The 23,495-nt window shown below is 43.6% G+C and overlaps 1 protein-coding gene across 4 annotated transcripts in view; it reads right to left on the bottom strand.

Annotated features, from left to right (window-relative positions):
- The window catches only part of CMIP (c-Maf inducing protein), a 146,694-nt gene that overhangs the window by 19,186 nt on the left and 104,013 nt on the right, over window positions 1-23,495 (bottom strand). For 3 of the 4 annotated variants that reach the window (XM_083452618.1, XM_083452617.1, XM_083452619.1), the window contains exons 4-10: window positions 16,276-16,437; window positions 12,888-12,929; window positions 7,557-7,619; window positions 6,282-6,362; window positions 3,135-3,238; window positions 2,469-2,573; window positions 507-860 (exon numbers count right to left, since the gene is read on the bottom strand). In XM_083452618.1, coding sequence (XP_083308744.1) covers window positions 507-860; window positions 2,469-2,573; window positions 3,135-3,238; window positions 6,282-6,362; window positions 7,557-7,619; window positions 12,888-12,929; window positions 16,276-16,437 — 911 coding nt within the window. Of the gene's footprint in view, window positions 1-506; window positions 861-2,468; window positions 2,574-3,134; window positions 3,239-6,281; window positions 6,363-7,556; window positions 7,620-12,887; window positions 12,930-16,275; window positions 16,438-20,075; window positions 20,528-23,495 lie in introns of those variants that run through there. The other variant, XM_083452620.1, reaches the window with a different exon arrangement.

Below are 23,495 nucleotides of genomic sequence, written 5' to 3'. Positions count from 1 at the left end.
CCCAAGATCAGCTGAGAGAGCTGTGGTGAATTATCGTACACGAGTTCCACCACACTCTGAAACCCCTGCACCTGTGCCTTCTGCTACACTGATCAAAGGGACATTCCATTTTCTTCTTTGGCTGGCCCCTTAGGAAGCCTGAGAGCAAACTTGTCGGGATCTAATCCTCAAATGGAAGAAGCGGAGGGGTGACTGGCAGGCAAGGAGCAACCCAGAAAATCAGGCAGTGACATCGCTATCTTGTAAAATATCCTCAGGGGTCAACGGGCAAACAGAAACTGGCCCTTTTCATCCGCTGGATGCTATTTTTGGAGCTCCGCTGGCCGGGCCAGATGCCTGTTGCAGACATTAATGCCGGCATTAGATTTATTGCTCTGCTATTTACACATCTCACTGGATGCCTGCAGATGTGGAAGAGAAAAAGCCAGGCAGAAATGCACCCCACCGCCCGCCCCCATCCGCACAGTTCAAGAGAGGCAGCTTCAAAAGGCATGGAAACTACTCACAGCATCTTGAGTATTTCCACGTAGCAACCGAGGATGCGATCTGCCTGGGCGCTGAGCTCAATGCTCATGGTGCTACAGGTGGGGCTGACCATCAAGCAGTCTATCAGGTTGGGCTCACTGTCGTTGCCGACGTTGGCCGTCATCTTCTGGTTGGCTGTGTTGTTGCGCTCGACTTCCACGTGGATTTCGTTCGACGTGACAATGACCGACTTGAGGCGGGACTCAGTCAGTGTGGCCTCTTGGGACACCAAGTCAGGACTCGTGTGGAGCAGCCGGAGAGGCAAATTGGGCTTACGGTCACAGGGCTGCTGGCAGCCGTTACGAATTTCCTTCAGGCTTGGAGAATTGTCCCGGCTGTGTTTCAAAAACATAAATTTTTAAAAGTCTAAAAAAGAAGCCTTTACTAGCCAGGCACAACAGAAATTAGTAAGGAGGAGGGGTAGCCTAGCTGTGTTGTAACAGATCCCCAGCTTATATCTTGGCCCCTTGAAATTGCCACAGTTCTATTTATACCAGAGGAAAACAAACATCTCCCCAAAGAATTTACAGTATGGGCCATATTTTTCTGAAGGCCTGTGAACCCATTGCTAATGGGGAGGAATGTGGTTCTCTCTTCCAAATGACGCAAAAACTGTGATGAAATTCATACTCCAGTAGACAGCTGTCCAGCTTTGTTGGAGAGTTTACTTGAGGAAGGGGTAGAGTCCGGAGGCATCACCCCCAACACTCTCCCAGCCCTATGGAAAGCTAGAAAATCCTACGGCTCTTGCCACTGCTCCCTCAACATCCTTTTCGTGCCTCTGGTAATGGGGGGTGGGGGGGAGGGAGGAAATGGTTCACTTGGGGATGATAGTGAACTTGGTTGGGGGCTTGTGTAAATATTAGCAAGCTTCCTACACTCCTGAGTCAGACCACTGTTCCATCTACACTCAGAACCACCTACACTAATGGTTTTTCCAGGGATTCACACTGGCCATATTTGGTGATACGAGGGATTGAACTTGGGACCCACTGTGCACCAAGTCTGTGCTCTACCACAGAACTATGACTCTTTCCTACAGGAATCTGCCCTGGACTGCTGTGTGGACCTTCTGTGTGTGCTCAGTGGTTGGTGACACAAAGCAGACAATTCATGAATCTGGGACAGTACAGAAGCTATACTGTGGTTAACTGCCATCTGCTACCACTTCAGGTTCAAATGGGGAAGGCCTGTGATGGGATGCACCCAGGCTGCACTCACACTGCAGGTTGTGGAACATATGAAGGATAATTAAAGTTCCTCTGAGCATGTGTGGAGTCCCTTCCCACATACATACTTCAGAGTTAAGGTGAAGAGATTTCTGGGATACATGACATAGCTCTGAGGCAGGCCTCAATTCTGGACCTCTTCATTTAAAAAACCCTGGGCTTGGAGGGTGGGACGGAAGAATGTCTTACTTAGACTAAGAGGTTGGAAGTACTCATGCAGTGCAGGAACATGGTGTTGACAGACCACAACTCCCATCACCCTTTATGACTGGCCTTGATGGCCAGGGTTGATGGGAATAGCAGTCCTGCATCATCTGGCACCATGTTGGCTACCCCTGATGCCGTGTAAATTCAAACACAATTTAAATTGAACTTCATATCTGAAATGCACAAAGAAAATGCTCTGGTATTTAGGGAAAGGCAGGATAACAATGTAATGAAATAAATAAGGTGCAGGAACCAGAATATACAAAGATACATGCCTGGCGTGTGAATCACAGACATGTGCTTCAAAGGCCACACAGTAAACACGGAAGTGACAATCCTTTTTTTCTCCAATTGCCACTGTGAGAAAGCTGGGCCATGAACCTTTCGCAACTGGCAGTGTATCATATGAATTTTGTGATTACTCATGCATCCAAAACCAAAGTACAACTGAACTGTCAACCAAATGCCTAAGAGAAGACCTTCACTCCAGAGACCGCGACTACTAACCTGTTGATGAATTCTTCATAGCACGAATAAATGGCAGCTAAACAGACGGCCACGAGATTTGGCAGGACCCTGGGGTGGGGGCACTGTCCGGTGGGGCCATGCATGCTGGAAAGACAACACAAAAGTAGCAGCATGAGGGCACAATCGCAAGGCAACAGTGCTGTAGTAAATCAGAAGTGGGGAACCTTTTCCCCCAAAGGCTGCATTCTGCCAGGGGTAATATGCTGGGGGCTGCATGCTGGAGGGGGTGGAGTCAGAGCTACAAGCAGACAGGGCCATGTCCCAAGATGAGTAGAGCCAGAACCAAAAGTGAGAGGGGCCATCCCATTTTCCCGTGTTTCTGCTATCCCACTTTAAATTTAAATTCTCTCTCCCTAGCCTCTCCTGCCATAAAGTCGCTTGCAGGTCGTGTGCCTGTAGCCTGAATCTATGGACACAAAATGCAGTGTAGGACTAGAATGTTGAGAAAGGGTTGCTCAGCATGTGCCCATGCACAACATATTTTTTTCTGCAGGAGAGCAATGTTTGGCAGTAAAATAGAAGCAGCTCTGAAACTTACTACTGGCAACTCTAGTACTGCTACTGAGGAGATGAAGAAGAGAGAGGAGAATTAAAGGATTAACACCCTAGAAGGGCAGAGTTTTTGAGAGAGAACAAGCCACTGACCTGTGAATAAACTTCTTCACTACTTCCATGCCAGCGTTCAGTTCGTTCAAGGCCAGAATGTACTCCTGAGTAAAAAGCCTCAACCTAGGGCACTTCCCAAAATCCTGCCCAAAACAGGAGAGAGAGAGAGCAAATAATGTCACAGAAGAATGGATGAAAGGCTTCATTCAAGCTGTGGATTTTGAGTGAGGAAATGTTCACCTGGACCTGTTTAACAATGTGAGGCAGCATTAGTCACCACTTATAACCCCCACTTTCATTCATACAAACATAAGAGGAGTGCAGCTGGTATCAGGCTAAAGGCCTATCTAGTCCAGCATCCTGTTCAAACATTGGCCAACCAGAAGCCTATGGGAAGCCCACAAGCAGGACCTGAGTACAGCAGCACGCTCCCCACTTGTGAGTCCCAGCAAGTGGTATTCAGAGACATACGGCTTGAAAGAGTGTTGGTAGAACAGAGCCATCCAGATGGTCATTACATTTTCCATTCAAACAAGGCACAAATAACATTCTCCAGCCTATCTTTCTGCTTGCTGACTTCTGTCATCAAGCATTTTCCCCCATATTTATACGTACATGTAATTAATAAATTTATGGATTGGTCCCACCAACAGATCTCACAATAAAACTTATGCATCAGTTAATGCACAAAAAAATAAGATACCAAATAATCAAAACATAAACAGGTAGGGAAACATGATTCGGTTTGTTAAGATAAGATGTCTACTTGCAATCCTCAATGCTCTCAACAAGAAATTAGCTGCAGTCTCTGTAACCATCTCATTTGCACCAATATTGATTTTAGGAGGTTTAAATGCCTTTATAAAATTGTTTTTTAAATAGTTTCATAAACTGCTTTGGGAATCTCAGAGCTGAAAAGCAGTATATTACTACTGTGTGATAATCAGCTATATCATACTCAAGAGTAGACCGGCAGAAATTAACAGACTTCCGTTACTAAAATCTATTGCTTGTCACAGACCTGATTTTGTACTGAGAGCTTTTTCCAGGTGTTTTAAGTGTGATGGGGTCAGCAGGGGACCAAGGGGTATGAGCACTGGGCGGGGGCGGGGGGCAGGGAGCTTGTCATCTGCTGTGATTTGACTCTCTATGTGGCCTCTGCCTGGCAAAACATTTTGCTCTTGTTTCTTCATGAAATTCCTCAGTCTGTTGTCATTCAGTGCCTGACTATAAAGCCTCCTGGTTTGACTGCAAACAGAAGTGCATGAGATCATAAAAGGAATCTAGATTTATGCTTCCACTTATAACGCCATTAGAATAACAAATGCTCCTATGGTGTCACGTGTGGCGGTGGTCCAATCCCGTCACAACTAATAAGGCAGACTGCAACAGCTGAGGCAGGCCTGAGCGAAGAAAAAACATGGCCACTTGCACACAATAAATCCAGATTCTCATTATCTAGCCTGCACAGTTGATCTTCTAGCCTGTAGCTAAAGAGCAATTTTACACCCCCCCAAGCCATTGCCAATTGTCTGTTCCAGCCTTCAACTTAATTGCTACTTAATTGAGATTTTTTAAAGGAATTGTTTCCCGCAACCCATTCTCTATCCTGTCTCCACCACCAAAACACCCAGGCTTGTAGGCCACAAAACCCCTGCCTTCCACGCATTTAAAAATATGTGAATGAAAAAATGAAATAAATCTGGTATCGCGCTGGATTCTTAACACACACGTTGTTGGAGATTCCTGGTGCCAAGTGAGAAATTGCAGGCAATCTGACACCAGTGGTGTGAGCCTTTCCACACTGCAATGACCTGCAAACAGCTGCAAGATCAGTCGATGTGCACTTTTTTGAAAATGGAAAAAAGGGAGCGTCACTTACAAAGAAATTTGCTGCATAGCATAACAAGGCAATAATTACATCCTGTGGTTTTGACAGCATTTATTCAGAGAAGGGCTTGTCATCCAGTTAAAAAATAGTCATCATATGTTGAGCAATCCATTGATTAAGTCTGTATATGAGCAAAAATAATTACAAACCTAAGAAGAGCCTGGCGGCAGGATCAGACCAAAGGCCTGTCTAGTCCAGCATCCTGTTCTCACAGCGGCCACCCAGGTGCCTCTGGGAAGCCAGCAAGCAAGGCCTGAGCACAACAGCACTCTGCCCAACTGCAGTTTCAAGCAACTGGTATTCAGAGGGCTGCTGCCTCCAATAGGGAGGTAGAACACAGCCATCAGGATTAGTAGCCACTGACAGCATAAAGACATTGAGTGGCTTAGTAGCACAAGACAGTGTTTCATGTGGGAGGAAAGAAAGATAAGCACACTGCACATGTTATCACAAAGAGCCCTGCTGGGTCAGGCCATGAAAACATAAAAAGAACTCCCCTGGATCAGACCTTGGGGCCAATCTAGTCCGATATCGTGTTTCTCGTAGTGGCCAACTAGATGCCCCTGAGCAGCCTATGAGCAGGACATGCAAGGGCACCAGCTCCCCCTGAAGCAAAAAGCGTCACTTCCTGTGTTTTTAGACAACACAAACTTGTGCCGTAGAAGAAACACGAGCGCCAGAAGCTGCTTTTTAACAGGTCAGAGACAATTAGTCCATCTGACCAAGTATTGCCTACAGCGACAGGCAGTTGCAACTCAGGGTTCCCAGGCAGAAATCTTTCTGAACCTCTGTTACTGGATCCTTTTCACCAGGGATTAAAGGGATTGCACCTGGATCCTTCTGCATTCAGAAGATGCTCGGCCCCCTTTTTGTCTTAAAAGAAGCAGTCTCTCCAGTTTGCAAGAGAGAGGGAGGCCTCTTATAAGTTGGTGCTTGCTGTTTGTAATGACTTGAATGGGGAGAGGGAAGACCCCACAACTTTGGTTAAAAAATCTGCAGCCCGATTAAACAGGAACATCTTTGTAGCTGATTAGAAGTTTGGTGTTTGTTTGTTTGTATTTTTAAAAAAGGTGGAGATTGTTATTTCACTGTATCTGGGCTAGATTTGAGATGGTTTTTATATATGAAATGGATTTTGCAAATTTAAGTATTTTGATTGTGTATGTTTGTATAGAATTTCTATCATTTTTTTATTGTTGATGTTTTTATTGCTAAATCACTTTAAGAGATATTTTATAGGAAGCAATCCATAAACGGAATAGCATGAAATAAATAAAATAAGCAACTTGACTCACCATATTGTGTTTGAGGATTCTTTGTACAACCGGAGTGAACACTTCTATGACCACCATGGATCGAGGGCGTTCTCTGCAATGCTGCATTAAGAAAGCACACAGACACATATATTTGAAAAAAGAGTTGAGAAGAGGCAACTTGATCTCTCACCAACGATTATACAAAGCCATCAAATAAATCAACAAAAGAAAATTAGGTGCTCCCAAATTGGTTTTTCACATTGTGGGTTACAAAAATGCACCAAAATGGGGTATAACTATGTAAAGAATTCTAAAGAGATAGCTTACTGGGAACTCTAAAAACAAATTTTGGCTATGGAAGATATGAATCTTATGAAACAGGAAGGACAACCATGGTCGATACACGCTGAACTGTCATTGGGCAATTTGCCCTTTGTAATACAAAAACAATGCATGTATCAAGAACATAAGGAGAGCACAGCTGGCTCACACCAACAGTTTATTGTAACAACCCTGTGAGGCCAGTAGAGCTAAGATGGTATTTTCAACCTTGGAACCCCAAATGTTGCCCCATCATCCCCGGCCATTGGCTAAGCTGGCATGGGGATGATGGGAATTGCAGCCCAACAACATCAGGAGACCCAAAGTTGAAGAACACTAGGTGAAAAGTCAGTGGCTGGCCCAAGGTCACCTACTGAGCTTTCTGGCTGAGTGTGATTCGAATCCTGATTTCCTACTCTTAACCACTACATTGCTTTGTAGCTAGTTGTTTCCCAGGGTCGCCAAATACCAAACTCCTCCACCAAGTTGTCTGCATGTACCAGTGAACTTGGGGAGGGTCGGTCTCTCACTTTGCACTAGGCTTTGAAGAAAGGCAGAGACAGCACAAGCCTATCTTGCTGCATCTGAAATTTCCCCTGTGTTCTGCCACTGGGCTATGGTCCACTTCCTCTTCTTGTATGTACAGGCTGTTTTTAAAAATGTAATGGCTTTGCATTAAAATATCTGGAAAACGTTGCCAGAATTAATTCCCCAATACAATGGCTTCAATATGCACATGGAGCCTGGCTATATGTGGAGGAAACCACCCATTTATTTTAACAGAAGGGAAAGATCCATAGTTATACTGGTGGCACCAGAAAGGAGCATGCCCAAACACTGGGAGTAGGGAAACTCCGGAATGCACAGAACATAGATTGTATATTCAAACCTCCCATGAAGGTTAAACCAGTTGAAGTCGGCAGCGTAGATGTGCACTGAGCATAGCAAAGTCTGGGGAATGTTTTAAAATACACACACACATTTCAGAAATACCTTGCAGAAAAATTCACACAAGTCAGGAGGTGGGTGGTTGTTTTCCAGCAAAGGTGCAAGTGCCTAAAAATAGAGATAGGACAGGATTATACATAGATATTTGACTGTGTCAGGGACAGAAAGTTGCATTATGAATTTAAGTTAAAGAAAAAAAATCCAATTTGAACTCATATTGGTATGCAATTCCTGTTTGCATATTACATGAATATATTCTTTAAAATAAGTAAGTTCTCATTTACCAATATCAATAAGTACATACAAATGTTGATTACTTATTATTTTTTTCCATCATTCACACCAACATAATAAATTAGTCTTGACATTATTGCATAACCCCATAATTTACTTAATCATTCATTCATCGTTTGTGTGTAATCATCTTTCCAGTTTTCTTATAAAGTATCTATATGTAAAAGACGAAAACCATTTAAATAATAATTAAAGCAGCATCTGTCTAGTATTTATTTGCTTGCAACCCAAAACAGAAAAATAAATGTTAGGACTGTGGTACAGCAAACATTGTACACATTAAAATACTGTTAAGCCCCTAGACTCTGTCAAGCACAGAGGTAGCCATGGGGCCCAGGGATGGCAAGGGCCTGGGGTTAGGGTTCCAGCACTGGGAGAAAAGAATCCAAGGAGGCAGATAATGTAGACTAAGACAATAGTCAGGATACTAGGGAAACACACTAAAATAAGGGGGGTCCCACACTGCTTACTTAGTTTGCTGGTTTGCCAAGGATGCCGGAGCATCAGTTAGAGGCGGTGGCTGGCTGGGCCTTGGAGTTCCCTAACCTATTGGTATTGGGGGACTTCAACATCCATGCTGATGCCAGTCCCTCCTCACATGCTCTGGACCTGGTGTCTTCCATGGCGACACTAGGGCTCTCCCAGTTTGTTTCGGGCCCCACACATCAAGCAGGCCACACGCTGGATTTGATCTTTGGCGTCGGTATAGATGTGATCATGTCTCCTTCGATGAAGGTGCCATGGTCTGATCACTACGCTCTGAAAGCCAGGATTGACGTTCCACTCCCACCCTGCTTATGTGGCGAGCTGATTTGGGCTTGCCCGCAGAGGCTGATGGACCCTGATAGATTCCGTCAGGCCTTGCGGGACCTTGCTCCCCCTGGCGACTCATTGACTGAGCTTGTTGAGGGCTGGAATATCCAGCTCCTAGCAGCCATCGATGAGATCGCACCTAGGCGCCCTCTGCGACCCCGCAGAAACCGGGCTCCCTGGTTTACCGAGGAGCTTCGGAAAATGAAGCGGGACCTCAGACGGCTAGAGCGAGTATGGCGGGGTGCCCGTGACAGAGCCTCAAGAACATCTTATAGGGTTTTTATGAAAACCTACGAGATGGCAGTGAAGGCCGCTAAGAAGTCCTACTTCTCGGCCTCCATTGCCTCCGCTAGCTCTCGCCCAGCTCAATTATTTAGTATAATTAGGTCTTTAACATCCCTTGAAGGACAGCCAAATTTAAATAACAATTTGACACACAGCTGTGAGGAATTTGAACCCCCCCTTCTCCCCCCCTTCTCGATGCCTTAGAAACATCAACCCACTATAAAATTTATAAAAGAAAGCAAACAACTAATAACAAAACCATGTGACAGGCTGGCAGTTAGGGTAGTTCTCCATAATGCCTAACCACATTTGGTGCAGCAAATTCATTTCTAACCTTTTGTGCTGCCAGTGCAAAGAAAACTACCTTGCAAGTCACGTTTGTGTCCCTGTCAGCAGGATGATGATACGTTTTCACATAACATTTCACAAATGTTACTACTAGCTGTAGTAAACTGGAAGCACACACAGGGATTTCCATCCCCTCTGCTTTCTAACTTTCACAAACTAACATTCGATAGGGGTGAGTAAGAAAATTTTCAGACTAATAACTTGATAAGACTTATTTTCAAAGGCTGCTCAGGGATGCTTCTTGAAAAGTCTGGGGGCCACATGCTGGTGGTGGGCGGGGCCAGAGGCAAAAGTGGGCAAAGCAAGAAATGCAAATTTTACCTTTATACAGTAGGCAAGTTTCTACACATGCTCTCACACACCTCTCTACACTACACCCAGGCAAGCAAAAGAGGCAATATCAGGTAAAGGTAAAGGGACCCCTGACCATTAGGTCCAGTCACGGCCAACCCTGGGGCTGCGGTGCTCATCTCGCTTTATTGGCCGAGGGAGCCGGCGTACAGCTTCCGGGTCATGTGGCCAGCATGACTAAGCCACTTCTGGCGAACCAGAGCAGCACACGGAAACGTCGTTTACCTTCCCGCCGGAGTGGGACCTATTTATCTACTTGCACTTTGATGTGCTTTCAAATTGCTAGGTTGGCAGGAGTAGGGACTGAGCAACGGAAGCTCACCCTGTCGTGGGTATTTGAACCACCGACCTTCTGAACAGCAAGTCCTAGGCTCTGTGGTTTAACCCACAGCGCCACCCGTGTCCCATTCAATGACTCCTTACAGCTAGGCAAAATCGGTGTACAAATCAGGGCCAGTGAGGGGTGTGGCCTGCAGAGAGTCCCAAGGGCCAGGCAGAGAGACCCGGAGGGCCACACTTGGCTCCTAGACCTGGCATTCCCCAGCCTGCTGCACAAACAGCTAAACTCTCCATATTTTGTGCAGGGGAGTCTCAGAGCTTTGCTGCTTTTTGTGGAAATTACTCAGTCAAAACAAGATGTTTGCTGTACCCACACCCTGGGCCATCCTTTCTCTGCCCATCACTAGGCAACTCAATGTGGTTACATACAGTAAATATATTAAAGGTTTATAGCTGCTGTGGTGCATGTAATGACATTATGTCACTGCTGCCTTCATTGTAAATTACAGCGTTGCTGGAACAAAAGATTCTCAGTATCCGGGGAGGCCCTTGGGCCTTTCTATCCCTGAACTAAGGGATTCCTGGTATCACTTTACAAAGTTGATCTCTTTAAGCACAACAGCTGGGACACTTTGTGTTAAATCTTTCAAACGCCAGAAGTTTGCACACATTTATTTACCTAACAGAATTTGTATACGGCTTAAGAATAAATGAAATCTCTAAGCAGCTTACAAAGAACGTACAATATGCATCAAATTTGTCGTTAAGAGTCACAAATTAAAAACAAGTCTGTTTTTATATACGTGTATGTATAAAAAAACCAGGAAAAGAAATAAAACCAACCAATTAAATACATACATTATAACCTAAAAATATATGTTGACTTTACATGTCTGGGTAGGCTAAAAAGTTTTTAGCAGGTGCCGAAAAGAGTACAGCAATGGTGACTGCCTAATGTCAATGGGAAGGGAGTTCCAGAGGGCAGGAGGCGTGACAGTGAAGGATCAGTTCCTTACGAGTGCATTAGCAACATTGTGTGGCACAAGCAGAAGAGGTCAAGTGGGCACAAATGGGTAATGGAATCCTTCAGGCAAACTGGCCCCAGGTCGTTAAGGATTGTATATGCCAATAAGGAGGAGCAGATCTGAAGTTTGGGGGCTGCTCTTGGATTCAACCCTGTCACTGGAGGCTCAGGTGGTTAGGAGTGCCTTTTCCAGCTGTTCACACATCATTCTGTTTTATTAATTATTCTACATTGCCTCCCCCTATGTTACCGTATTATTGCCACCTGGAGAGGCCCATTTGCACTATGGCACAATAAAAGCAGAACAACACCCCAGGTACAACGTTTGTGGTATAAAAAGTTATAGGATTTTTGCAGGAAACAATGGGGCAAGCGTCCTGAACCTCCATCCTGCTGCTGCTGAACTCCAAATCAGGACAGCAGAGAACATTTGCTCTTGTTTTTAAGTGGCCCACCCCACCCCTCAAAGGGCATTCTGACTATACTGCTGCCAGGTAATAACAGGGAGCACAAATTAACCTATTTGGGATCGAAAGGAAATGTTAACTGTGGCTTTGGAAACGGATTGCCATGACAACCACCCAGCTCAACTGGGCTCCCGAGTGGTGGCTAAGTGCAAAATTCACACCTGGCGACAGCTGTGCTCTGATGTCGTGTTGCTTTTGCTGGAAGATTTGCCGAGACATGATATGATCAGGTGATGGCAACATCCTATATTGGATTACCGAGTAAATCTCTTGGAAATCGCCAGTGGCCAAAATTAAATTAGAATGAGGGGAGGCAATTTTCACCTCTCTAACAAATTGCTAGCATCCTTAGGATCTATTTAGTTATTTATTTATTTTTAATGGCTCAATGGAGAGAACAAATACTTACTTTTCCTCTTATTTAACTAGCAAACCAGAAACATTTGGGATTAGATATTTATGCAGGAAATGGGTGAGGTCAGGAGTCAAAAATTGTGGATTTAGGTTTAGGCATGGGTCATGTTCACAATAGGAGTGGAAGGAACTGTCAATGTCAGTTCTCTCAGCATCTCATTGTTCCAGTCTTAAATTCAGTTCTCCACATTTTGCAGCAAATTGCAAATTATTATTTTTTAAATCCTCGTGAAAATTCACCAGCATTTTAGTGCAATTTTCTCCCAGGGAACACATTTTTATATGCCGTTTTGCCTAATGTAAACATTTTTGCAACAAAACTCCCTAATATAATGCATTATGCACACACCTTTCCCTAAAGTTTGCACTTTTTGCAAATATTGTTTGCCTGTGGTATGGCCTAGTGAGAGTTCCAAGGGCCAGACAGAGAAACTTGGAGGGCCACATGAGATTCCCCACTGCTGTGCCAAGACAAATCATGGCTTAGCTTAGGGCAGTGTAGCATCAGAATGAGGAGCAAAGAGGCCACAATCCCTTCTCTGAGAGCCCACACATTTGCTTGCTTGAGTTCAGCCATTGCTTGTCTTAATGTTACATGTGAGGATGCTTTCAATGCACTGCTATTTTTAAGAAATGTATTACATTTGCCCAATTGCAGCAGGTCAAGTCAGTAATAATGCAAAAACTGACAAAAAAACTGCTTAAAAAGCATGATGGAACAAACGCAAATTAACTAGGCAAGGTGAACATCCCATATGTCTTTATGATCTGTCCCCATACCTGCTGGAACCAACAGGTCCTGAACCAGTCAGGAGTGTGGCCTAGAGTAGAATTTATAACCATGGCTTCCTCAAATGTAGACCCCCCCCCAAAGCAATTTAGGAACTGCATTTTTGTTAGGATGTACATAAAAACTCTCATATGCTCATGAAACTAACATTCCAAATTTCTTTGTGGTAGTGAGGAGAAACCCTGAGAATGAAACCAGTTTTAGATCTATAGTAGAACAGTACAGAAAAATGAGCAGAAGAAAAAAAGATGGGGAAATGGTAAGCAAAACTAAATGAAGTTAACGACAAAAATATGTTACTCCATACTCACCACAATAATGTTTTCATGCTCTTGAGTGGTTAAGTTATTATTCTGAAAGGGGAAAACAAATGAGAAAATCAGCAAGCAAGCCTGCTTTGTTTTTGTTCTTTTTTAAATCTGGGTAGGCTTGCAAGTCCTTTTCCCTTAAGTGTCCTGTCTTGAAGAGTGGCCAATATGGCACAGTCTTAAAAGAGTGGCCCATCAGCCCCCATATGTTCTAGCACCCATCCCTTTGTCCTGCATAGAGTTCAAGACTGGACCTGAAGAGCATCCCATCCAAGCACAGGCCCCAGAGCAGGGGTTGGCAGATGGTACCACAGCAGCACCTGGGTGATTTGCAGTGGATCTGTAAGAGTTTCTAACTTCCAGTGATCAGTGACAACCAAAAAGACTGTTCATCCCACCCCCACTAATTTGGGGCTGTTGGGGTTAGGTGGTATCAATACTGGATTTTTGTGTGAAAGCAAAGACAGCGAGCTCAGCTTTGGTCCTGAATCTGTGGCCTGCAGGTGAAAATTTGCATGTGTATATGCAGGTCAACTTGGTCTTCATAACTGAATAATGTCTCCTATACCAAAGGTATCTGTCAAAGTCAACAACCCACAATGAACATTTCTGGATAACTTATGCCCAGTCGAACCATGTAGCCAAGTACTGTTGGCTCTGACTGACAAAAGCTTTCCAGTTATTCAAAGTTAGTTCTACTCAGAATAGACCCACTGAAACAAACAGGCATCACTAACTTAAGCCCATTAATTTCAATGGAACTATTCTGTGTACACAGCATAGTTACAACAGCGCTCTCGTAACTTTTCCCCTTACTATCCAAGATCTTTAACTGGGACTTTATGTCTAGGTTGAATGTGCTCCACCACTAAGCTCTGGCAGGAATAGGCAACATGTTCCCCGCCAGATGTTGTTGGACTACAACTCCCATCATCCCCGACCACTGGGTTCATTTTGGCTGGGACTGGTGGAAGCTGTAGTTCAGCAACAGCTGGAGGGCTGTTGGCTACCTCTGGGCTATGGCTTTCCTAAGTGGGAGAGGGAACACAGCTCAGCAGCAGAACCTGTGCTTTTAATGCAAAAGATCCTAGCTTCAACCCTTGGCAACGCTAGAGTTTACTCCCACAAGAAGCAGTGACGGTCACCCACTTGGATGGAGTTAAGAGAGGATAAGATGAATTGAGGGAGGATAAGGCTATCAATGACTACTAGCTACTATAGCTATGTTCTGCCTCTGCTGTCGGAGGCAGTATGTCTCTGAATACCAGTTGCTAAGAATCACAAGTGGGATGAGTGCTCTTGTGCTCAGGTCAGCCTGAGCACCTGGTTGGCTACTGTGAGAACAGGAAGCTAGACCAGACGGGCCCTTCTTGAGTCCTTATTTCTATGGAAAAACGGGTCTTGAGTAAGATCTTGGGTAGCAGCTGACAGAAAAGGCCTCTGCCTAAGACCCTGGAGAGCCACTGCCAGTCCGAGTAGCCACTATTTATTTGTTTGGACATTTATATCTCACCTTCCAATGATAAAATCGTACTCAAGGCAGCTTGCAATAAATATATCACAACAAAATTAAAAGCAAACCTAGCAATAAAGCAAACTGCAGTAGCACAGCAACATAAAATGCTGTCGTAAAAAAAGCAGCAGGCCGAAGCACTGAGCTAGATGGACCAAGAGTCTGACCTAGTATAAGGCAGCTTTTGGTATCTGACTACTCTGTGTGCATCTGCTCCCTCACAGGAACATAGAAAATTGCCTTATACCATGTTATTGGGCATCTAGCTTAGTACTGTCAACACTGACTGGCAGCAGCTCTCCAGAGTTTCAGACAGAGGGCATTCCCAGCCCTACCTGGAGATTGCCAGGGATTGAACCTGGGGCCTTTTGCATGCAAAGCAGATGCTCTGCAGTTGAGCTGCAGATCTTGCTCTATTTCTATTAACCAAGTTTGGTCTATAGTGGCACAAAACCCGCCTGCACATCTCACAGACAAGGTTCATACACAGAATGCTATCATGGTGCATGGCTGATAATATGGGAGCAGGGCCTTTCTCGTGTCCCTCTGGAATCAGTTGGTCTAATGAGACCTGCTCCATCCTAACATTAACAATTTTTAGGAAAAGGTAGAAGACCTGTTTTACTTTGCTCAAACTCTGAATAGTTGCTTTTTTTAAAAAAAAATGGCATTTTCCCTTACAGTATGGACGAGGTCTCATTTATTTCAAAAGGAAAGAGCCCGACAATGAACCTCGTTTTAAAGAGGACTGGTTCCTGGCATTTGCAGAACCTGAGATGTGAGGCAAAATGTACAGACACCACCTTTCTCATGTCTACTTCCCTCATTCAGTGTTTTAGTCCCTTGCCTGTTCCCCTGGAAAAAGTCCTATGGACACTCATTCTTCAAAGTGCTTCCCTTTAGCTGGAACATGCCCCATTTATCAAGGATGGGCAACTTAGGAGTTGTATTTGACTCTTACTCTGAGAATATCTATTGAAATGAATGAACTTAAGTTAGCCATGCCCATTAATTTCAGTGGGTCTACTCTGAGTAGGAGTATTACGGAATACCACCCACTGGCTCTGTGGCCACATGCAGCCCTCAGCTGAATCCCACGTGGCTCTTGTTTAATTTCAAAAGCCCTCTGTTTCTTTCCTGGCAGCCCACTAGATGAGGAAGGGGGGCAGAAGAGAGGGTGGATGGTCACACACATGCTTTGGCCATCAGCCTACATGTGGCCCCCAGAAGACCACCCTCAAGATAGTGTGTCCCTCAACAGTTGCCCTATATATTTTGTGCATCTGACTATGTGAGCTGCAGTCTACAAAAGCCTACAAGACAATCAGTCTTTACATCTATGGTTCTTTGTTTTCTCACTATGACAGACTAAAATGGTTTTTCCTCTGGAAGTTACGCATTTTGAAGGAATTGCTGTTTATATGTATACATATATAAACTGATTGCACATTTACCAGTTTTCTAGGTTTATTTGGAGCTTTGACAGAGGAGGCAGGAGTATATGGCATTCAAAAAACAAATAAATGCCCAATATCCTTCAACAGCTGTTCACATAGTCTGCTTTTCAAATAATTTCTTATCCTCTGCATGATTTGCCTCTGTTTTTCTAACCTTCCCACCTCCCTCCACCCAGCTCGTTAATGAATATGGCAAAACAGTGCAAAGATGCTCCATGTGTGCCTGCCTACCTGCAATGTGCCTGCCTACCTGCAATGTGTGCCTGCCTACCTGCCGACCCGACAAATTCGGAGTCCTGATTTGGACAAGGTAAACAGCTGCACACAATCACTTCTCCAAAGATATTGTTTGGCATTGGATATCCAGGTACACATTTGAGACTTAACATTTTTTAACAGAAAAGAGCCGCACAAAGTTTACCTCTGAGAGCAACTTGGAAACAATCTCCAGTGGAGCCTGATGAATCGATTCATCCTGCAAAGGTGACGTTAGCGCCATGTCCACCAAGGTCCGGATCTCCTTCAGAACCACCTCCAAGCGGCTTGGGTTACTCAGAACCTTCTTATACTTGTAGATCTTTTTCTAGGAGGATAAATAAAATAAAAGCCACACAAATTCAGGTGTAAGGTTATTTAAAAAAAAAAGGGGGGGGGGGAGAATGCAAGATAAGCAACTTTCCACATGCCATATGGTCAAAAGAGACCTTTGCATTTGTTCTATGCTTCCTGCTTCTAGCTCTGCAGGTGTGTGTGGGGGGGAACCCTAAAAAGAACTAAGGAAAGAGGAAGCCATATTTTACTCTGTGGTGGGAAATTACATTATTATTTTTCTGTTTTGGGGTTTTGCTTGTTTTGTTTCTCTTTAGGGTTTTAGAAAACAGATACGTGATGGCCTAATTCACACAACAAATATTTGGCTCAATAAACCCAAATTAAAGGTAACTAATGTGCATAGGGAATTCCACCCCACCCCCTTTACATCAAGGATTGGAAACTTGGACTCCGGATGCTGTTAGACTCCAACTCCCATCAGCCCCACAAAGTGTGGGCAGTGGCCAGGGATGATGGGAACTGTAGTCCAACAACATCTTACAGACCGAAGGGTCTCCATCCCTGCTTTACATTAAAATACAGATCAGGAATTAAATGCAAAAGAAAGGTTCTGTTATTAATATTGTGATTGCATTGTTCTGATTTTGTGGCTTTAAATGTTGGACACCATGGGAAAATATGATATTTTGAATGGCTAATAACGCCAGTAAACAAACAAACAAACAAACAAACGAATGAATGAATAATTAAGGGTATGGGTCCTCCAAACAGTTTTCCACACATTCCCCGCCCCCCACATTGTAGTACTTTAGCAAAGCTTGACGTCATCAGAAAACCAGGATTCCTAATGGATGTCAAAGTTATTAGAAATTATAGGTAAATGTAGCCTCCCATTTTCATAGACAGTATGCCTCCAATAACCATTTGTAGTAGGAAACTGTATTTTATGAACAGCTTTGACATTTCTGATGCCCTTGAAGCAGTCATGGTGTCATATGGGTGTCACCATCATTTCGTAAAGTTTTCTGGTTGATCTGCAATATGATGCTGCAATATTCCTAGAACTCGGCAGGGGTAGACCTGATCAGAAAGTTGGATGGTAGATCACTGAAGGCCCCATAGGTTAGAATTGGGGTAAAAATAAAACAATTTAGCCATGTTCAAAATGGGTTTTTATATCCCAGTCACTGAGGCCCTTTTCAGAGATGGAAAACTTCTCAGCATAATAAACCTAAGCAATAATCTCTTCCATACCCACTCTTCTGAGGTGTCCACTTTATGGTTCTGTTTTATCATTTACAGAGCAGAGAGCATTACAGCCTTTTATCTTGTTCATCTTACAGCCTGATGTGATGAGTTTTCCATTGGCTAATGCAGCTTGGTTGATTTCGAGAAGAGTGGATGCCTGATCTATGTTTATTTGCTCATCAATCAATATTTCCCCCCAGATGGCATCTCGGTTTATGCTTAATAATAATAATAATAATATAAAAAGCAAGGCCATTTCTCTACCCCAAAGGCAGCAGAAAAACAAAGGGGGGAGGAGGGGAGGAGTCTGTGCGGCCTATGCCACAGGTTTTCACTTTTATGGGTTTGGTCTTCGAAAACAACCAAGCTTGAAAAACCATGCCAACGGCTGATTTAATTAGAGTTGGCCTTTGAATTAAAATTCTATGCAAATAAAGAGAGGCAAAAAAAAAAAAAAAAGCACCACTTTAACCATCAGGCTGAAGGCCAGAAAACAACACTATAATAACAAAACCACACAAAGGCCTTCATGTTTACATACTGCACACCGCCAAATGCAACCTTCGAGTTACATTGACCAGGTTTTGCAAAATTCTTGGGATAGCTCAGTTGGTAAAGCATGAGACTCTTCGTCTCAGAGTCGTGGGTTGAAGCCCCATGTTGCACAAAAGATTCCTACGCTCAGGGGGTTGGACTAGATGATCCTCATGGTCCTTTCTAACTCTACAATTATATGATTCTAAGAGATCCTCTTATAGCAGCCTCCCCATATCTGGTGCCCTCCTGGTGGTTTGGCCTACAGCTCCCATCAACCCCAGTCAGTGCCACCTGGAACTGATGTGAGTTGTGGACTAAAACATCTGGAGGGCGACAGGTTGGGAGAGCTTTCTTTAAAGAATGCAACTCTTTTACCCTGGCCTCTGACATCTGATATGTAGATTTTCAGGACCTAACCTATATTTTGTTATTGCATTTTTAATTTTTTTTTTGCAATTTTAAGTTTTTAAAACTGGCTTCAATGTTGTATTTTCAATTGTTGTAACCTGCCCTGGGACCTTGGGGTGAAGGGTGTGTAATCAACATCAACAACAACAACAACAACAGACACTATTGGGCAGGTGGATAGAAATGTAAATTAGTGAAGATGCCGACCTCTTAGCCTTGTTTCTTTGTCATCTCCCTTGCTTCCGGACAATTGTCTCCCTGTAATGTTGGCCATCCCGCCCTGAACTTCCCATATTTCTCTCGCACATGCACTATTGAGTCCTACAGACCCGCTCAGTGGATCTTGCTCTGAATAAGTTAGAAATTTGCCTTACAGACTGCATCAAATCAGTGATCCTATGCAAAGTCATCCATCTATTAATGAATGCATTTATTTAGTCAAATGATTTACAAACCTTTCATTGTTTGCCAATACCAAAGCAGTATATAATGTAAAAACCATAAACTACAACAAAACGGGAGATTTAAAATAAATAAATAAATAAATCAGTGAGCATCGAACAGCAACGCTACAGAGGGCTGGTATCATGTACACGATTATGAACACGATTGGAACTAAACAAACAAAAAACAGAACCTAAGATCAAACAGCAAAAGATATGAGTATCAGAGGTGACCTGCCCCGCTTTTGTAGTCTCCCCTTCAGAAGGTTGGACGCTCCTTCTGGTGTGTCCTTCACCTGCCCTGTAATGCCTTCTATTTCCCCATTTGTTTGCCACCCCTAGGCTCCCCAATAGAATTCTCAGGGTACCTTTCTATCTTCCCCTTCTCCCCACTCTTGAGGACAAGAGGAAATCATTTTTGGGATATCCAAAAAACAACAACAACAAGGGTAAAATGCTATTTATTAATGCTGGAGGTATCAATGTTAAGTCTTTTGCACCCAGTGCAACTGTTGTTGCATCTGGAAGACTGGCAAAAGTGGGGGGTCAGAGACCACTTTGCAGACAGCCACTGGCCCAGAAAAGGCTGCGCCTCAATGAATTTCTTTAAGGCTGTACTTAACACTATTAATTGTACTTACAAGCACATTCTTCTATAACAGCTAAAAACACGATTCCCTTGACAATAAAGCAGAAATTGTCACTGCAATCGTGCAACAAGCAACCACAATTTCCAAACAGTGCATCTATTCCACAGCTATTTCTGTGGTTACCCCACGCCCAATTTTCTTTCCCGAACTCTTTCTAGGTTTTCCATAAAGCACCGAATAAAAGCAAATGGGTTTTCAGATTTGCAGGCTGTATATTTCTGCCTGATTGGAGCCTAGGGGAAGAAAAAGGCCCCAACAGATTCTCATCCTGTATAGCCTCCCTGGTTCAGAAAGTAAAGCAGAACGAGAAAAGCGAAAACAGAAAAACAGACAATATATCCATAAAACCAGTCCAGTCCCCCGACACTCCCCACCCCTTGCACCTCAGAATCCATTCGCGAAGCCGACCTCCAGCACTGAATTTTCTAATCTGGCAGAGATCTGCTCAGGAAGAACTGTTGGCACTGAGCGATGCTGGCCGTTTGGATGCAGATGCCAAATTTATCCTTTGCAACTCTTTTTCTTTTTTAAAAAAATGTTTGTTTGTTTTTTTAAAAAAGGCCTGCACAAAGTTCTCTGCACAGCCTTACAAAAAATAATAATCCTTAGAGACTTGAAAACAAAACGCCAAACCCTCTGGAGCTGCAGTTCAAAGGAAGAAGTGAACAAAACTGCCTGCTGTTGAAGAAAGACCTGGAATGACTGGTTGGCGATGCCCAAAAGATATTGTTTGAAGCAGAGCTTAGAGCTTCAGGGTTAATCTCGCTAGACTCCCACTGTGGAAGAGTCACAAGGAGAGGAAGATCAATTTCTCTCCCTCCCTCCTCTCTCCACTTCAGCTCTTGGGGCCAGAGGAGTTTAAATATGCTTGCACATTGAACTGTTATCTTTTGCAAAATGTGGGCGGAAATACACAGCAGCCCTCTAGAGACCTCAACCCCAGTATCTTGAATTTGCTCCTGGATGCAATTCTGCTTTTCTCAGCAGAAACACTTGAGGCGCTCAGTGGCACTCAACTGCTATCTTGTACTCACAATGTGCGAATACAGACAACCATTTACCAACTGGTACTGACCACTCTTAACTTACGCGGGGGGTCACATTCCGGGGATAGCATACAAAATCGCATATAATCAAAACAAACCATTTAAAAACCGGGAAATGGTCCATAAAAAGCAATGTAGACTCTTCATGCACCTACAAACACTCGCCCAAGGCTGTTCTCACTCTCCGATTACCCCTCCAAACACTCTTCCAAGATGAGTGCAATGATGGGTGGGTGCTCAACTCCAAAACAGGACAACAGCAAACATACACCTGTTTTTTTAATTCTGCCCCCTCTATTTTTTCAGCACATTCTGACTTCATTGCTATTGTATAATTTTAACTGGAAGCACAAATTAACCAAGTTGCTCTATGAATTTGAAAGGAAGTGTAGCAGTTGCTTAAGAAACTGACCCTAAGGCAGCGATTCTACATGTACTTCTTACTCTTGAGTAAACTCACCTAGGCTTGCACTGCAGGTCTGATACTACATATGCAATTTTAGGGGAAGTATGTTATTAAAAAACAAAAACAAAATAACCAATATTATATAACATGTGACACTAGCTTTCAAAATGTACGTCCTTTCTCCCTTTTTATTAAAAAGGAGTAAGTCAATCTGACCTTTCTGCCTTCTGGAAGCACTGAAGAGAGCGTAAGATGGGTGGAATTTCTGCATGGCATATAATAATATAGAAGCACCACATGACCCTTCGTCCCTTATCTCCAAGCCTATTTTGTCAAGACGTGTGCCCAGGTCACTAGAGTATTGAATGACATCAGCAAAACCCTTGCCATGATTTCAGTGCAGTGGGATGGGACTTGAAATGCACACAGATGGGAAGAACACTGTCATCCAGAGATTTGCCCTCTCCCCTGTGAAGTCACCAGGCCCTCCCATAAAGACGCACAGATCCTGACCTTTTTTCTCTTTCCATTCCCTTTTCTGTCCCAAATCCTTTTTTTCCGTTCGCTGCCAATCTTGCGTCCTACATTCTGTGTGTGTGTGTGCGCGCGCGCATACACACCATGTACCAAACAAATTTCACCCAAGAGACTGAAGCATTTTTCCATGACTTCAGTATAGCAATCTAAACATATCTTCTTCCCTGATAGAAAATCCTTGCCCACCCCAGCTTCCAACCATGACAGGATTTCTGCTGGGACCACTTCTCCTAGCAGTGATTCACTCGTTTTCTTGCAGACACGCTAATGCTACATCTGAAATGTGAGTCGGCTTCCCACGGGCTGTGTGTGCCAGAAATTATTGATTTATTACTGAGCACAGAGGAAATCAAGCTCCATCAAAATGAGAAAATGCCAATGGTTCTGCAGGGGATTCCTTCTTCACTTGCTGCAAGGCAAGCCTCAACTTGACAAGGTTCACTCTCAGCATCTTTAATTTCTTCATTGAGCTCTGCTAAGACTCAGTCTTCCATAATTTCACACAATATGATGTTACTAGTTTACAAACTTTTCACATTCCCAATAACGTATACAAGCAACTTATATATAAGGAGATTCCCATTTGTAGCTATGAGTTCGAACTGGGGAGCCAACACAATACATCCTTTTAAAGAAACTTCTAGATCAGGCGTAGGCAAACTTGGCCCTCCAGATGTTTTGGGACTACAACTCCCATCATCCCTAGCTAACAGGACCAATGGTCAGGGATGATGGGAGTTGTAGTCCCAAAACATCTGGAGGGCAGAGTTTGCCTATGCCTGTTCTAGGTGGACTTTCTCACTACTACTGCATGTATAGCTTTGTAAAGACACACAGCTTTCTAGTATATGGTCCTGGCACATAGCTTGTGACTTCTAGAATCTAGATTGAGCTTCCTATTTCCATGTGTTTGAAGACTGAATGACTTGTAAAGAATACAATTTCTGGTTCCAGCTTTGCTTTGCACTAGCAAATGCATTTCCTGGCATAGCCAGATCTGTCACAGAAGACAGACAATGGCTATGTTCACTAAACCATGGTTTAGTGCATTCTGTTCCCCCTTTCCCTTCAACATGGCCAGGGTGAGATTAACTATGGTTAATCTTAAATATGACTCATGGAAACAAATAAGCTTTAGACTCGCTACATTTGTCGAAATTCGGACAACACAAGCTGCAAGCTGCATAAAACAGAAGCGAAACCTTCTGAACCCTCATAATGCTAAACCATGGTTTAATTTTAAGTGTGGACACAACCACTGTGGAACAAAATCCAACCTAGCTATATTCCTTTAAACCTTCCGTTCCTTTTTTCATTTCCTTCTGGCAAATTTTCTTCAGATCCTGGCTTTTATGATTTTGGTTAGCAAAATGTAAGCTCTTGTCTGACTCATATCAAGAACGCTTCCATATTTTTCTCATTAGAGCAGGAAGGTTTACTTGTCAGTTTATTATTATTACTACTACTACTACTACTACTACTACTACTACTCGGGAAATGGAAATTTTTCCTGCTACTGCTGAATGTCTCCAGCAAAAACCACAGCTGGGACCTTCTGCATGGAAAGCAGATGCTCTACCACTGAGCTATGACCCTTACCCTAAACTGGGGAGTTATAGTTCAACAACATCTGAAGGGCGACCCCTGCTTTACTGCCATATGTTGTGATTCCTGAACCTCTGAACAATCTACTCATCCACACCTGTTAATGTGGGATCTTAAACAGTGTTGGAGACCATGCAAAGGTGTGATACTCCACATATTGTGTAGTATGACTCATCATCAGTCACAACCAGAATGGTCAATGGTCATGG

Source organism: Podarcis tiliguerta (genome assembly GCF_965153285.1).
Source record: "Podarcis tiliguerta genome assembly, chromosome: 8".
In the NCBI taxonomy this organism is placed as follows: Eukaryota; Metazoa; Chordata; class Lepidosauria; order Squamata; family Lacertidae; genus Podarcis; species Podarcis tiliguerta.
The sequence above is the reverse complement of the archived record's forward strand: the minus strand, read 5'-3'. Positions and strand labels throughout refer to the sequence as shown.